The sequence below is a fragment of the Lagenorhynchus albirostris genome, chromosome 8 (assembly GCF_949774975.1).
Source record: "Lagenorhynchus albirostris chromosome 8, mLagAlb1.1, whole genome shotgun sequence".
In the NCBI taxonomy this organism is placed as follows: Eukaryota; Metazoa; Chordata; class Mammalia; order Artiodactyla; family Delphinidae; genus Lagenorhynchus; species Lagenorhynchus albirostris.
Genome location: NC_083102.1, coordinates 429352 through 446133, shown reverse-complemented (window position 1 = coordinate 446133; position 16782 = coordinate 429352). Strand labels below are relative to the sequence as shown.

The 16782-nt window shown below is 46.4% G+C and overlaps 1 protein-coding gene across 1 annotated transcript in view; it reads right to left on the bottom strand.

Moving 5' to 3' along the window:
* Positions 1-3837: 3837 nt before the first annotated feature.
* Positions 3838-16782, bottom strand: part of NCAPG2 (non-SMC condensin II complex subunit G2) — a 61912-nt gene continuing 48967 nt past the window's right edge. The window contains exons 24-28 of the mRNA XM_060156260.1: positions 16078-16218; positions 14433-14536; positions 13489-13589; positions 12259-12358; positions 3838-4454 (exon numbers count right to left, since the gene is read on the bottom strand). Coding sequence (XP_060012243.1) covers positions 4403-4454; positions 12259-12358; positions 13489-13589; positions 14433-14536; positions 16078-16218 — 498 coding nt within the window. The 3' untranslated portion in view covers positions 3838-4402. The remainder of the gene's footprint in view (positions 4455-12258; positions 12359-13488; positions 13590-14432; positions 14537-16077; positions 16219-16782) is intronic.

The window sequence follows — 16782 nt, the reverse complement described above, 5'->3', positions numbered from 1 at the left end:
CCGTCCCTCCCCAGGATGCGGCAGCCGCCACCATCCATCGTGGCCCCACGGCACCCCACAAAGGGTGGCCCACCGGATGGGGAAAAGCACTGGGGAGTGGGCTTTTCAGGGCACAGCTTGTTCATCGCGTTGTTCTCCGCAGCCAGACCTGCGTTAGCACCATGCTGCTCTCCCCTCAAAGCATACGAGCCTCCCGGAGTGGACGCACCTGCTGAGATGCTTCATCCCCAGACTCGTCTGAGAAAGGATCCAAGAGGCTCATTCCTCAGCCACGCTGAGCACCCCGCCATCCGCAATGGAAGCCCATGGGGCTGACCCCAAATGGGCGCTCTGGGCATGAGACCCACCCCGGTGAAGGCCTGAGGCTGACAGGACGTCTGTCCTCTGATGTCCAGAGAGCTGACTGGTGATACATTTGCTGACAGAAACAACAGGAAAAGGCAGGGAATAAGACCAGGGTGGGCTAGAAGGTAGAGCTCATTCGTGACAGGCTGTTAAGCGATTCGGAAGCACGAGGGCGGGGCGTGAAACCGCCCAGCAACGTCTGTGTGATACCGAAGGGCCTAACTCCACCTCTTGTAGATGCAGGTCTCCGTCGTCAGGTGCCTGCCTGACAGGCGAATCCGAGGGCATTTGCAGGTTGGCCTTGGTGAAGGACCCAGAGGAGCCAAGCCCCTGCCGAGCCCGCGCCCTGCAGGACTGCTGCCGCTTGGGGCCGTGCTGCTCCTTCCCGGGCATCCTTACACGGGCTCCAGGAAGAGCGCGGAGGGGTTCGTTCTTTCCTTGTTTGCCCGGCTGCTGCTGACGGTGGCTTCCGGAACCAGGTCCTGCGTCACCCCTGGGCCCCGGCTCCAGGACTCTGGCAGTCACAGCACAGTTAGAGGGAAACACCCCAGAAAGGGAAAGTGGGGAACCAGAGGCACAGGAGGGACCGCAAAGAAATCGCAGCAACAGGGCATGGGGAGAAGCACAAAACCCACGAGGCGGCGCAGGAGGTTGCCCTGCTCTGAGCAGAGCAGACCGTGCTGGCCTCTGCTTTGCCTGCCGCGCGGCCGAGTTCTGCTGACGGGACAGAGGACGCTCGCGCGGGGAGAAGTGGAGCGTGAGGAAGGGAGGAAAGGAAATCTCGCGTGGGAAGCACAGGGCCGTTCCAGAGGCAGCCCAGATTTCTGATGGGCGGGAGGGCTGTGCACGGCCCTTTCTGGAGTGCCGGCCGGGTACGTGGGCACGGTAGGAATCCCCAGTGCTGGGCCCCGACAAGCAGATGTGCGTGTGTGCACACGGGAGCGTGTCTGCATGCGTGTGTGACTGCACGTGTGTGTGTGAGAACATGTCTGAGTGCTGTACAAGGCACGGAGACACATGGGTCTGTCCACTGTGTGCACAGCCTTCAAACACACGCTTATTACTCCCTGAGCCCTTTGGCTGGGGGGTGGGCGTCTCCTGCGTGGACTGATGCTCTGTGCCTTTCTCCTTATGAAACCATTCCGTCCGTTCCTGTCACACTTACTGATATTTACGACAGGCAGCCATAGCATGCCAGAGTCTGTATGTGATGCCGTCCTGTGGTTCACAGTGAGAACATAGTTGCAGTCACAGGTCAAGGAATGACTCTTTCAAGGAGATTTTTCAAGACCCTTGAGCCATGTGTCCCTTCAGGGGCCTCCTGTCCACCTGAGGAGGGAGCAGAGTGAAACTCCCAGCGAGGACACAGGTGGGGCTCAAACCCCAGCCCTGTGCGCACCAGCTCTGTCGGCCTTCATGCTCCTGAGTGGTGACAGATCAAACCGTTGGCAAACCGGATGGTTCTGACTGTCAGTGCTCTGGATTACCTCGGAGCTGACCAGAATATCTGTGACATCTCATTAGGACCAGGTAGTGTTCAAAATGGGGGAGCTGGGCTCCCACTCTCTGTGCTGAAAAAAATGGCCCAGCCGCAGGTGATTCACTGAGATGGTGGGCATGGGAGCCGGCGGGAGACGGGCTCAGACACGGGTCCCAGGATTTTTACCGCGTCAGCAGCACCGACTGTGTCCTCCCTCATGTCGGTGGACGCCCAGTGTGCTAGGCTGGAATGCCCATTGGATTTCCACTTGATCAGGACATCTGATGGTCCCAGTTCCACCCAGGAGGGAAAGTGGGCTGCCAGACCCCAAGGAAAGGGGCCTCTAATGGGCCCTCGGCTGCTAGCCTGTGACGTTCACGGAGCCCCTTCTAGAGGGCGGGGAGCAAACGATCCCCATCCCACTGCTGCAGAGGCCAGGACCCCACGTGGCTGCCCTCACTCAGCACAGGGACATCGCCCACCACTCCCCACTCCCGAGTACACCGTGCCTCCCTTTTTCTCCCCGGGGTGACAGCTCTGTCCCACACCGAGTACCGCCTGACTCCAGGGCACAGCCCAGAGTGGGGAGGGAGGAGCTGCACCCCAAAGCTTGGAGGAATCAGGGTGAACGTGCGACTGCAGGACACAGAGGATTCTAGAGACCCGGAGGAGGGAAATCTCAAGGAGGGCCTCCCCGCTGGGAATGGCGACCCCTCCCCACCCCATGAAGGGACCCCTGCCTGTTAGCCAGGAGACCCTGCTTTTATTCCGTGTGTAATGACAGCGAGGAGGGCTTTGTGAATGTGTGGGCAGGAAAGGGGTGGGGTGGACTAGACTGGAAGCCTGTCTTTGTCCTTTCCTCGTGCATCCGCACGCTGTCATCACACACGCGAGCATAAGCAATACAGCGTTCAGTTCTGCGTGCTTTAAACCTGCTCCTCTAGTGAAGCCTCAGCGCCCCGGTGCCCCGCCACTCCGCATCTGAGCACCCCGCTCTGTCCCCCGTGCACACGTGTAGGGACTTCTCTAGGGCGTATGCCTACAGCAGGAGTGTCTGAACTATTTTGACCCAATAAAAATGGAATTATATTTTTTCACAAATTGGATTATTTCACCCATCAAGTTTGACACAAGATAAAAGAAAACCCGACTATCCTAAAAACGTACATGCAAATTAAAAAACCAATTAACCTCTTCCCACAAAGGGAACAAACACCAAGCTCCATTTTAGGGTGCTACAACAAATGCAAGGAACTACTTCTCATCTTGAACAAACTCTTCCAGGAATACCAAGACAGAACACTCCTCGGTTCATTTTATGAGGCTTGCCTATTCTTGAAACTAAATCAAACAAGGAAAGGGCAAAAAAAAAAAAAAAAAAAAATTCACCAATACAAAGTACGGCTTAGTTAATTAGCAAAGATGTTTAGATAGTCTTATGTTCAAAACCAGCTGAGTAATCAACCCCCCACCTCCCAGGCCTCAGATATCCCTTGGTAAAACCTTGCGCTAAATGCTCATGACCACAGTGCACAGTCCATTTAGGTACCTTCTTGGAGAAACAGAGGCACTGAGACATTGGCACTTCTCTCCTTCCTGCTGGGGGGCTAAGACAGAACACGCGTGCGTTTGAAGCAGCACCCCAGGCGGCAGGATGCTGACGGCCTCGACCTGGGCCGTGGCTGTCGGGATCTGAACGTGGAGACTCTGGCAACGGGGGTGGTGACGCAGGACGATGCAGCCAGGGAGCCGGGGGCCAGTCCTCCGTCAGCCGGGACAGCTCTCGGAAAGAAAAGGTGGTTCAGCTTCAGGCTGCATGACTGGACCTGTGTCCTGGCACTCACAGCCACAGGCCCCCGCGCGTGGCCCCTTTCCCCGCACCCACCCAGCCGCTCCCTGCGCTTTACACCTCTGCCCCTGGTAGAAAGGCAGGCCCGCCCAGAACTCAGCCCTCGTTCCTGCAGGGGAAAACTTGTACCAATATTTTTAAATCAAGTAGACAAACAGGTGTTGTCATTGCTTTATTACTCATAGTTTGCAAGCAATATTATATATAAAAGTCATTTTTAAAACAACTGGGTTTGCTAGAAAGGTGTCTTTTTTTTTTTTTCTTTGCTCTGTGGGTTTCTGCACCATTCATACCTGGAGCCTGTTACATTAAATGTATCATTTATGCAGGCGCTGGGCAAAAATGCAAGAACCTTTGCGTTTTCTACTCATACCCACCCCAAAATAAATCCTACCCCTTCTCTACTATATGGGTTATTGACATTAAAAACACTAGGAGGGCTTCCCTGGTGGCGCAGTGGTTGGGAGTCCGCCTGCCGATGCAGGGGACACGGGTTCGTGCCCCGGTCCGGGAGGATCCCACATGCCGCGGAGCGGCTGGGCCCGTGAGCCATGGCCGCTGAGCCTGGGCGTCCGGAGCCTGTGCTCCACAGCGGGAGAGGCCACGACAGTGAGAGGCCCGCGTACCGCAAAAAAAAAAAAAAACAAAAAACACTAGGAAAATACACATCCATCTCGCTTTCTGTAAGTCCTTTTTCTCTATTTTTAATGACCAAGATGTTGGCTTGGTTATGAATTCAAAAGTGCTCCCAAAGTTCTTGATGATGATTCATAGAGAAACCTGAAACACAGAGAAAGAATTAGCTACAGAAAAATGTGACTGAAGTATGCAAATTTACATTTTCACAGGATAAATCTAAAAATGGTTTGGAACAGAATACACTTAAAGAGAAAACTGAAGTAATCGCTGTTTCTCAAAGGTAAATGGAGTAGTAAGAATCGCCATCAGCAGAAACCTTAGCACGACACATGGCACACGGACAGAGCCATCCATGACCGGAGGCGTCCTCTGTCCCCAAGGAACACGAACAGAAGACCCTCTCGGTGAAAGGTGCTCACCTGGCCGTGCTTCCTCTTTCACTCACAAGGACTCTCCTCTAGGAGACACACGGCAGGCTCACGGGTATGGCCGGGCGCCCCCTTTTCCCACGCCCACAATCGCTAGCTCATCTCCCTCCTTCGCGAGATCACAAGGTAAACGACAACTATTAACCCCCATGATGCACTGCTGCGACCATGCTTGCTCACTTCCTGCACACACACCTCACTTTCTCGTCCCACCCCCTGCACACCTGTCCCCAGGCGAGACTGGCTGGGCAGCCTGTCACCCACTCCCCTTCCTTCTCCATCCCCCGAGCTCCCCTCAGAGGGTGTGTGGGCCAGCCAACCTCTGAATTCCTGCCAAGACAAACCTCAACCTTTATCCCAAACGGCCTCTCAGCTTGATTCACTCTTCAGCCTGGAGCTGTTATGGGCACTCGGGTCTGCCCGTGTCCTGCCCTGTCCAGTATCAACGCAAGCATGGGGTAACTTTACATTTTCTAGTAGCCACGTTCAAAGAGATGAAAAGAATGGGTGAAATTCGTCTTAAGACAGTTGGCCCTTGAACGACGCAGGGGTTTGGGGCGACGCGACCCTCCGCAAAGTTGAAAATCTGCGGATAACTTCGTCGGCCCTCTGAGAACGCAGCTCTTCCATATCCGCGGTTCTGCATCCACAGATTCACCCAACTACGACTGTGCGGTCCTGGGCCATTTACTATGGAAAATGTCTGCATTTAAGTGGATCCACATGGTTCAGACCTCTGCTGTCCAAGAGTCAACAGTGTATTTTATTTAACCCCACACACCGAAATAAGTCAACCTGTAACCAACACAAAAACATCACCAACGTATCTCACAGCCCTTCTGCACACCAGCCGCAGAGCCTGTGGGTCCTCACACCTGGGCCACATCTCGAGTCACACTCACTTGTTCCACTCGTCACGAGGAGCCCCGTAGGGGCTAACACAGATCTAGAAAAGTTTTCATATTTTTCTCTTTGTCTCAAAATTCAGGAATTTTATTCAGACTTATGCGTGATTTTTTTCATCAGTCCCATCTAAACTTTAGTTAAAGAAACAACAACAACAAAAAATGAATCTTTAAAATTGCATATCTCTTTGGCCCCAGGAAATTCTCTCCCGTCGGCGGTTGGATCGCTGCTTCCCTGGGTCTCTCCCTGGTCTGCTTCCCCCAGGACCCTCATCGGTGTCTGTCCTGCTCGGGGGCACCCTCCACGGCGACCTTCTGGACCACCTGGGAGCTGAGGCTCCAGTGCCTCAGCAACGTTTCCAACTCAAGGGTTTTTAGTTCCAGATCATTCTTTTGGGCTACGATTAATTTTTCTTTGAAGACTCTTGTCATTAAGTGTCTGGCTGGCCCAGCACTGCTGCTTTACTAACGGTTGTCCTGTTTGTCTCTCACCGCTCCACCACTGCACGTGTGCAGTCATTTTTGTCTGCGCCCCACAGACGTCTCAGGCTGAGCAGAGAGGGCGGACGGTGGGAAGCACGAAGCCTATGGAAGCCGCCCCATCAGCAGCGAGCAGCTGTCTGTATCCGGAGAAACACCAGGAGACTCGGATGCCCCCCATCCCTTCCGGCCTCCCAGCATCAGTGCCTGACGGCACCACCCTCCTGCATCAACTCTTCGAGAGCTATAGGCTAGGACGCTTGCAAGGGCCAACACGCCAGCCAGGCCCCAGCTCCCTGGTGGCCAGAGGTGGGGAGCACTGTCCCACCCAGGAGACGAGACAGAGGGACACAGGACACGGTAAGTCACCAACGCCCCACAATCTAAAACTTATTTTTAATCACTCGAAAATATTGTCTCCTTATGTAAGAATTTTTAAACCCTTAAAGAAAAATGTTAGGTTACCTTGGCAAAACGACTGATTAAATTACTATAGGGTAATCAGCCTCTCATGCTGGCCTAAGTCCAATCTGAGACTCTGGTCACCTCTGAACCGAGCACCAGGCCAGTCCTGGGCTTCCGGGCATCCTGACTTCTCCTTCCAAGGCCAGAAACCAAGGCTGAGAGGCAAAGCAACCTGCCTGGGACCCCAGCATCAGCAAAGGTACGGTGGGTGCAAACCAGGCCTCTGACTACCCCACGGGGCTCGGATACCAACAAGCTCTTCTGCTCTCCTGTGAATTCAGTCATTCTCCTATTACCTGGGAAGAGGGCTGGATACACTGTATAGACCAGAGGAATCAGAATTATTAAGGGGCAAAATAAATGAGCATACAATTTCAGAGATGGAAGGGACAGTGGCAGCCCTAGTCCAGGGTCCCCCATGTCACCCACTGAGCTCTGACTCCCCACGACCCGCCCACCTCCAGCTCCTACGGCCCAAGGCCGGCCGTGCTCATGGCTGGAGACGCCAACACAGGAGAGGCACAAAATCAGCCTTCCGAGAAAAACAATCGGTAAGATAAGCAACGTATGTTTTCTACTTAAAGAAGGGTTTTATTTACGAGTAGTTTTTAATTATCCACACCAAGGTCCCTAGGTTTCGATGCATGCTTCTAAATGAGCTACAAAAAGCATCCAGCCTCGAATTCATTTTTTTACAAAGACTATGAAAATTACATACAGTGGAATAAGGTGATATTACGTATCCATACTTGATAATAAAAAAGAGGCCACTGTTTCAGGGAATACTCCTTTGCTTCAAGTCTAATCACAAGGTTTAACGTTGGGGACGCACATACACCACCAAAGCTGCCAAAACACAGTTAATGCTGGTAATTAACTTGTTTATAATATGATTCCAGTTCACTTAGTGGGAAAAATTCATGATATAACACAAACCTTAAGAAATAATCTCTAATTATAGTGCTACTCGTATACTATGTATGAAAGTAATAAAGGTGACATCCTTTGACACTTAAATGCATGAGTGCGTTGGTGAATGCATGCTGTTGCTCCTGAGAAAACAGTCCAGTTTACACAATTTACAGAATTTACAGAGCACTATGCCAGGTGAAGCACTGAAAGTGCAATGAGACAGCACCCAACAGACCAGTCAACAAAATACTAACCCTGCTGCAGAGAAAGCTAGTGTATTTGTTAAGAAAACATTCACTTCTAAATTAATGCCCTGTTTCCTAAAATATTCATTGGACCAAAGGGTCCCAAGAGTCTTAAAGATGCAGACTTGCCTTAACGTCTCTATGCCAACAAAAATAAATAATATTCTAAAATAGAGTCTTAAATCTTAACTGCTTATCTTCCATTAGATTGATTTTTTTGTTTCATCAATTTTTTTTAAGTTCTTTTTTTTTTTTATTTTCCAGACACTGGTTTTTGTACAGTGTGCTTCTTGCATATTTAAGTAAGAAGCCAATATTTCAGTCTCTACCTATTTACTTTTTTAGGATGTTTCCTCCTTAAAGGCAAGAACTGTTTCTTGCCATCTGTGTATCAGCTTAGCACAGAAAACTGCATAGTTGTAGAAACAATGAAGAAACAAAATATTACATGCCCTGCATTTAATTTCTATGAATATCCTTTTCTTTTCCATGGAGTAAGTTCTGAACTTCTAAGGCCTTTATTTCTGTCAGTGTAACTAACACAATCCAAGTACTCGCCTTGAACCTCTGTACAAGTGCAAACGTCCCTCTTTCCTTACACCCTCAGAGCAGTTCATACCATTCTTTTCCAAAAAACTATCCTTACAGATGGTATTTCTAACAGAGAAATCTTGTAAAATGCTTGCATTTCCGAGGTTATGACCATGTTCCATGACAATAACCTATCATTTACCTAGTTTGTAATTCTGACGGCCTTATTTAGTATTTGCACTGCACTGTGTTTTCAGAAACATACAAACACTCCTCAGTTTCCTCCAAATTAGCTCACTTCCCTCTTCCTCCCACACCTAGAAATTAAACAAGTTCATAACCCTAGAGTCTGTTGGGTTTCTCCCTCAAAGACCCTTCCTGAACTGCATAGGAAATAGTCAACCGTCTCTGCAGTAAAGCCTGTAACTGAACGCACGTCCTTGGCTCGCAGACGAGCAAGCCCCCGCTCCACGGCCCCGCTGGGGCTCATGACGCACAGCACCAGCCCTAGCAGCAGGGGCGCCAGAGGGCTTCCCACAAGGTCCAGCCTTCTCCGGGGGGGTGCAAGCAGCAGAGGCAGCACCCAGGCCCCACAGGGCGGCTGCCTGACCCGCGGTGGGGCTCATGGGCTCAGCAGCTCCCCTGGCACCTCCCTATGGACGGGCTCCACCCCCCGGAGACCAGATGGCCAGCGGTCCCCCCAGAAGGCCTGAGGACTTCTCCATCCTGGAGAGGCTCAGCCTGGGGTGTGCGTCCTCCCTAGGGGTAGTGCTGGGGGAGCTGCTGAGCCCATGAGGGTGAGCCCACCCTTTACAGTTCGCTGTGACCCTCACGAGCCCCCAGTCCGTTGCACTAGTGCCCTGATGGGAGCTCCTGACTTGGAGCTTACACTGTCCCGTCACCGTGGGGTTTCGGCCTCCTGACTAAAACACCACAAACGCTCCAGAGATGCTCACTGAAGGAGGCTGGGGAGCCATCTTCATACCTGACAAAATGGCTTTTACGGAGCAAAGCATTACTGGAGAAGAAGTGGGACCCCTCATAAAAATAAAAGGGTCAATCCAATCAAGAAGATATAATAGTTCTAAAATCATATGCTCCTAATATCAGGATTACAAAATATATAAAGGAAAACCCCTCTGTCAAAAATGGACAGATCCAGCAGGCAGAAAATTAGTAAGGACAAGCTGAACTCAACACCATCAACCAACAGGATACAACTGACATTTGAAGACTCCTTCACCCTACAATAGCACAATGCACATTCTTCTCAAGCTCCTGTGGAACATTCACCAAGACAGATCACATATTAGGCCATAAAACACACCTTAATACATTTAAAAGAATAGAAACCCATACAATGTCTTCTCTCAGACATTAAACTAGAGATGAATAACAAAAAAATAACTGGAAAATTGAGAGATTAAATAAGACACTTCTAAAGAATACATGCAGCAAAGAAGAAATCTCAAGAGAAATTTTAAAATATTTTTAACTAAACGGAAATGAAAACATAACATCAAAATTTGTGCCATGCAGCAAAAGCAGTGCTTAGAGAGTAATTTATAGCACTGACTATTAGAAAAGAAGAAACATCTAAAATCAGTAATCTAGGCTTCCGGAAACCAGAAATAAAGAAAAAAAAGTGCAAATTAAATCCAAAGCAGGCAAAAGAAAAGAAATAATAAAAATTAGAGCAGAAAGCAAAAAAAAAAGAAGTGAAAAACAGAAATCAATAGAGAAAATCAATGAAACCAAAAGCTGGTTCTTTTAAAAGATCAATAAAACCAATAAGCCTCTAGCCAGGCTGGAAAAAAAAAAAAAAAAAGAGGACACAAATTACTAATATGAGAAATGAAAGAGAGTACATAACTACAGATCCCATGGACATTAAAAAAAAGACAGTTAAGGAATACTATACCCACAAAGTTGACAGCCTAGATGAAATGGACCAAATCCTTGAAAGGCACAATCTGCCAAAACTAACTCAAGAAGAAATAGACAATCTGAGTAGGCATCTATTTAAAAACTTGAGTCAGTAATTAATAACCTTCCAAAAGTAGAAAGCACCAGACCCAGATGGACTCACTGGTGAATTCTAACCAAATATTTGAGAAAGAAGCTATACCAATTCTTTAGTCTCTTTCAGACGACAGAAGAAGGGAAGGAATACTTCCTAAGTCATTCTATGAGGCCAGCAATTCCCTAGTCGCAAAGCCAGACAAAGACATTACAAGAAAAGATAACTACAGAACAATCTCACTCATGAGCATAGATGCAAAAAGTACTTAATAAAATATCAGCAAATTATGGGCTTCCCTGGTGGCGCAGTGGTTGAGAGTCCGCCTGCTGATGCAGGGGACACGGGTTCGTGCCCTGGTCTGGGAGAATCCCACATGCCGCGGAGCGGCCGGGCCCGTGAGCCATGGCCCCTGAGCCTGCGCGTCCAGAGCCTGTGCTCCGCAACGGGAGAGGCCACAACAGTGAGAGGCCCGCGAACCCCAAAATATATATATATATATATATATATTAGTAAATTAAACCCAACAGTGTATTAAAAAATTATACACCATGACCGAGTGGGATTTATCCCAGGTATGCAAGGCTGGTTCAACATCTGAAAATCAACTAACGTAACCTACCACATCAACAGGCTAAAGAAGAAAAATCCTATGACCTTGTCAGTAGATGCAGAAAAAGCATTTGACAAGATCCAACACCCACTATGATAAGAACTACCTGTAAATTAGGAATAGAGGGGAACTTCCTCAACTTGATAAAGAACATCTACAGCTAACATTGTGCTTAATGGTGAGAAATGGGAAGCTTTCCCACTAAGATCACGTACAAGACAAGTATGTCCTTTCACCACTCCTTTTCAATATCGTACCAGAAGCCCTAGGTAATGCAATAAGACAAGGAAAGAAGGTATACAGATTGGTAAGGAAGAGATAAAACTGTCTTTGTTCATAAGTTAGCAGTTTAGGATTTTGAAAGCCTTTCTCCAAAGGAGAAAGTAGCTATGGAAAGTGGCTTATTTCCCAGGCATATATAAAACTAATTACCTGGTTCAAAGCTCTGTAACACTTAACTGTATGGTGTTCAGAAAACAGCAGGAAAAACACTGCTTCTGTGGCTGGTCTGAGAGTCAAACACAATTCAGAAAAGAGTCTACAGGAAATTGCACAGCAGGTCAAAAACATTATACAGCAGGAAAAACACCTGGCTGGAAAAATAGCCCAATGAATACATTCTTAGATAGCAGTCCCTGCAGCAGCAACAGGCTACCTGGAAAGTAGAAAACAGTGCACATTTCTTCAGTCTCTGGAGGGACCTTTCCCATTCCCAACATGGATACTTGTAAACTGGTAATTATAACCGAGGAATGAATGTTCATGGTTTCAAAAATACAGCAAACCACCAAATACAATCTGTCTAGGTTTAAAACCATATAGAATGACGGGACTTCCCTGGTGGTCCAGTGGGTAAGAATCCACCTTCCAATGCAGAGGCCGCGGGTTCGATTCCTGGTCGGGGAACTAAGACCCCACATGCCATGGAGCAACTAAGCCCATACACCACAACTACTGAGCTCACGCACTCTGAAGCCCATGCACCACAACTAGAGAGAAGCCCATAAGGAAAGATCCCATGTGCCTCAACTAAGATCCGACACAGCCAAAAATAAATAAATAAATAATAAATAAAATAAAACCATATAGAATGAGTTTGTATGCCCTTCCTTTTCTAGGGCAGAATCTTGCAAGTGACAGTTTTGTTTTTGTTTTTAAAGACAGAATGAGGAAGTAATTAAAACATATGCTCAAAGGGTCTTGCCAACAGAAACACTTCTATCCCTTCAATCCCCAGTTTTCTACCTGGCTGTAACCAGCAGCAATGAAAACGTGTTCTAAAATATACCTAAGGAATAACTAGCAGTGTTCAGATAATCACACCTGGTGGGTATCTAGTGCTTTACCTTTCCAAGCTATCCTCTTCCAAAGTAATTTCCATGAATGTCTTTAGTTTTCTGTGAACAGTAGCTGCAACACCCTTCACTTTTGAACTCTTATGTTTACCTGTTAAAGACAGAAAAATATTGAACACAACTACACAAAAAGCACACAGACTCTCAATGCAGGTTCAATTTCAGTAAGACAGAGCCTCCTACCCTCCCCTCTGAGTCAGTGCATATATTGACCTGCAGAACAGTAATGATCCCTTTAAAGGGATGTTAGAAGATCCAATGAGTGATTACAAAGCACTTCATTGGCTCTGAGGTAGTTTCCAAGGCCGTGATCCCGTGAGTTCTGTCCATGCCATGAGACTTGATGATCACCAACACCTTCAACAGTAACGGAACTAACACATTTCAGAGTCATCATCTGTTTGGCAAATGTTTAAGTACCTATTAAGTACACGGTGGTCATCTGCACCCCAACCTCCATCCTCACACCCTCCACATGGAGAACGTCCCTCTTCCTGCAGATGTCTCCCCAGGAGACACTGCCTCAGGCAAGTCTTTCCTGATGCTTGGCCTGGGTCAAACTAGTTACAAATTCCTGTCATGAATCTACAGCCATACTATGCATTCATGCTTATGGGGAGAGCTTGTTTTGAGAGGATCACTCTATGAATAATATCTTAGAAAATAATTTCAACATTAGTAAAACTGGTCCAAAAATATAGAAACTTAATAGTAGTCCATCTGCAGGGACATTACCATATTTTACACTTAGGTAAGCATTTCCTAGGTATCTCCAATTATTTTTCCAATACTATTTCAACTGGCTGGGATACCCAGAAGAGGCACAGTTAAAGTTAAGCAAAACACAGATACATTAAATATTAATACCAAAACACACCATCATTAGCAAAAATGAATTCAGATTTTTAAATGTACATGACAAAGGTAATAAATGACAAATCAATAGAAATTCAGTCTAAGGCACAGAGAGGCAGACGTAATGGGTCCAGTGGGGAAAGTGGACAGGAGCTGCATTAAGAAGCTACCATTATTCAAGCTGGTACGTGGCAGCTACACAGCAGATGCCCAGGCAGACGGCACACGTGTAGCGCGTGGAGAGCTTGGGGGAAAGTGCCGTGAGAGCCTAACTAGCAGGGGATTCACTCCCAAACATTCCACAACGGTTCTGTGTAAGATGCACCCAGCAATGTCCCAGACGATACCATAGAAAATTTAACCAACCTTTATTAATAACCAAGATAATGTGCATAACAGCTGTGAGACACACGATGCCTTCAATATCCTCAGAAATAACACATGCCTTCAGTTCATCTAAAAATGACCTGCAAAAAAGTAAAAAACAACTGAAATTACTCTATAGTATATCTTAATACTTTACAGAAAGACAAATATAGCCAAGATTCATCAACCACCATGAATTCTAGTTTTCAGCTAACATGGGAAGTTGACTAAACCCTTCCCATACTCTTCGCTGTAAGCATGCCAAATCATACAGGTGAGACACTAAAGTCAGAGGGCGTTGCTAGAAAGAGAAGAGGGTTGTTCTGGTTAGTGAATAAAGCCACTCTGCATACTCGTAATGCCCACAAAAAAGATTTGATATGCTATTGAAAGATAATTCATAGCTGTTAAAAACAATGCTTTTTGAAGTTTTCAAGGAACATATGTACTATTAAAATTCCACAGGTATCAGGTATCTGCAAAACTATCCCTTTTGTAGCCCACCAGTCCTGCATGTGCCACAAGAAACCCTAGAAGCAGGTCAGGTGACACATGGCATGGAGAAATGAGTAACAGCTGTGTGCCGAGTGAAAACCACATGGAATTTACCCAAGTCGTGTTTTGAAAGTGTCCATTGTAGGAAGTATTTCAGTGACATTAAAATTTTAAATGTTTCCCTCTAAATGAACTGTAGTTATGATAAAGCATAACCAGAGACTATTTGGATGAATATATCTTTCAGAAAGTTAGAATTTCACTTTGTATAAGTATAATGCTAATATTTTTAATCTCTGATAAAATGAGAGAAAATTGTATGGAAATGTTTTCTCTTAGGAAAAAAATGCACTTATGACAAATGGTGAGAGTAAAAGGAATAGAGCTAAAGTTACTGAGAGCTTACAGCCATGACAGGATTAAGAGAACAGCAAAGAAAAAGGGATTACCTGACTACGTTCGGAGATTTTATTATTATTCCTATTAAACACCTTGAAAATGGTGGAAGGGCTGAAAGACCCTCTGGGGGAGTAAGCTCTTTGGTATCAGAAACCTAAAAAAAAAAAAAAAGTCAAGTCAGTAACATGAATTGAGACTGAGACTGCACTGATCACTCATTTTACACTTCCCTGGGTTTTCTTCCAAACTTGAGAAAGGCTTTCCAGAAACTCAAAACAGTGATTTTTATTAACTGCTGCAATGCCTACCATAATTATGATTAACCTATTACTATACACAGTGGTGTCAATCAACTGGGGAGAAGAAAAAAGACGTCACTCAACAAGCCTTCTGTCGAACACCCTTTAATTCTATTACCTTCTGTAAACAACGTGTTTCTACACTAAGCAAACAACTCGTTACTCTTATTAGTCCAGATCAGGTTTTCTCAACTCAAACTTTTTCTATAAAGTAGTAAATAGTAAATATTTAAAGAGTAAATATTTTCGGCTTTGTGGGCAAAACGATCTCTGTCACAATTACTCAATTCTGCTGTTACAGCACAAAGCAGCCATAGAAAAAAGGTAAATAAATGGGCTTGGTCATGTTCCAATATGAGTTTGTTTGTTTGTTTGTTTCCCAAAATAAGTTTATTTACAAAAACAGACAGTGGGCCACGATGGCCCACAGGCCATTGACGGATTCATCGTCATCAGCTGTGTAGCTCACAGGCCTGAATAACTTCCAGTTCTTGGGCTGTGTATAGTCCAGGAATCAGGCTCCTAAACCAAAATGACCTCTCTTCAAGCTTTCAGGAGGGCCTTAAATGTTATCAATGTCTCAGAATTTTGTCAACTCTTTTTATATTTGTGATTTTATAATACAAAATTTATACAAATTATATGTTTGCATTTGTATATTTCAAAGATATCTCCTATCAGATTTCAGCTTTTCATACTGAGAAAATGCCTCATTATTTAACTATCTTAAGGCATTCTTCCGTGCCCTCACTCGCTACCACCAGGATTCCATGCCGTGAAAGAGTGGTTTCTGTTGTGACCTGAATTACCATCCTGATTATGTCAATCTTGAACCAAGTAGGCTAATCATATAAAATAGGCTACTGCTAGGAAAATGGCCAGTCCTTTATAGAGCAGGGGCAAACAAACTATCTGTTTAAACTGATATCAGAGGTTCAAATTTCCTATGCGTAAAAGAAAAAGAAAAGTAAGGCTTATGTACAGCAAGGCAGTCAGAGATGTGAGCTATTCCAGAAACAGAGCCCAAGAGTACTCGTGCACCCTGCTCACCACTGACCAGGGCCACTTCTGCCTGTCAGGAGAGGGGAATCTTAAGAAATGTATCAACTCGCTTAAGCCTCTAAAATATGGCAAAAAGAAGTATTCAAGATGCAAGGAGCAGCTTGGTTTTAATGAAGAACGACAACATCCTTAGCATGGTTCCCCCCATGGTCACGTGATTCTAAACACAAACCAGCCACGGAACTGTGTGGTGAAGCTGCAGGAGAAGCAGACCTCCCGCTATACCTGAGTTCTGAAAAAATACTTGGAAAAGCATAAAAATGTGCTGCCAGCAGAAAACAGCCTCTTGAATAGTCAAAACAAGACACAGCAGTTTCAGGAAAACACACTTCACCTTTCGGAGCCGGTGACTTATCTCGACCACGGACGCGGCAATCAGAGTGGAAAGCACGCCCCGGTGGACAGGCGTGTCCACGTGCCAGGACTGCACGGTGCTGATAAATTCATGAAGAGGGGTCTGAACAGAATAAAGGAGCTACGAAAAACACATCAGTCACTGTTAGTGCTTAGAAGACCACTTTCAAGAATGAGGCCTCCTCCTGCTGTCCCCCGGGGGCCCGGGGCCCATTTCGTCTGCCCACCCTCACTGCCGCACCTTCCTCTCTGCAGCTGATGGGAACCACGACCAGAAGGCGACACACAGGACTGAAGCCCGCCAGGAAGGACCTTTATGACACTCTTACCCCAGAGCAAAGAAAAATCCCCAAGAATAGGAGTATCAATAACATTAATAAAGTTTTCGAAAGGAGAGATGAAGAAACATCACTGACATTAAGGGAAGACACCCACTATGAGGCCACGTGTTCTGAACGAAGCTGTACAGACAATGGTGAGAAAAGAGAAATATTTTGGCACAAATTCCGTAAATAGATCACAGACACTTGAACCAACTCATCAAAAACAGGATTATTTCAAATTAACTCAAATATGAGCTAGGCTACAGAAAATATGGCCAATAACCTTCAATTACCTCTACCAGCTAAAAAAAACAGGACAAAATTGAAAGTTTCAATAGCTCATAAACATCCTCCCATTTAAG